At 61.6% G+C, this 695-nt stretch overlaps 1 protein-coding gene across 1 annotated transcript in view; it reads right to left on the reverse strand.

The window, feature by feature from the left end:
- Positions 1-695, reverse strand: part of LOC119585989 (serine/arginine repetitive matrix protein 1-like) — a gene marked incomplete in the record, with an annotated part of 14897 nt that overhangs the window by 12009 nt on the left and 2193 nt on the right. The window contains 1 exon segment of the mRNA XM_037934700.1: positions 4-695. Within this exon segment, the coding sequence (XP_037790628.1) occupies positions 4-695 (692 nt within the window).

Here is a 695-nt window from a genome sequence, read left to right on the forward strand (position 1 = left end):
GACGAATGTCTCGGCGGAACCGTTTTGATTTGCCGCACGGGCTTCAGCACGATCTCTGGCATCTCGTCGAAGTTGATCCAGCTCTTGGCTCCGTCCGGCGTCCCTCTGGAGGAGCCGGTGTCTTGCGTTGGGGATTCGGCGGGCGGCGTCGGAGGCGGCTGTGACACAGGAGAGCGCGCGGGCGACCGCACCTTTGGCGGGAGCGGAGGAGGGACGTCGTCCTCGGAAACTTTCATCCTCGCCTCCCGGTACTGCTTCCTCAGTTGCCGGGGGCTGCGCAGCCCTTCCTGGCAGAAGTCGTCCCAGCTCTTGGAAGTCTGCCTCTTCGGGCTCTTGGTGGGCAGCACCTTCACCGGGCCGCTCTGGGGAATGTTGATCATCATCTTTTCCGGATCCCCTTCCGGCGTCCCCGCTACTTGTTTGTACTCCTCCAAAAGACCTGTGATGAGGGGCGTGGTGCTGCGAGGGCGGTCGATGGACTGTGTTGTGCGGAGGTGCGGAGGCCGTTCCTTCACGGGAATGATGGGCGCAGCAAGAGGACGTTCTGTGGGTAGCGTTGTGGGCACGTATGGCAATTCTCCGTCCTCGCCGGAGTCCTGAGAGACCAAGCCTTTGTTCTCCACGTCGGGGGAGTCTAAAGGAACACCAGATTCTGCCGCCTGCTGCTGCTTGGCTTTGGTCTTCAGGTACTCAAT

The sequence above is a fragment of the Penaeus monodon genome, chromosome 20 (genome assembly GCF_015228065.2).
Source record: "Penaeus monodon isolate SGIC_2016 chromosome 20, NSTDA_Pmon_1, whole genome shotgun sequence".
Taxonomy (NCBI): domain Eukaryota; kingdom Metazoa; phylum Arthropoda; class Malacostraca; order Decapoda; family Penaeidae; genus Penaeus; species Penaeus monodon.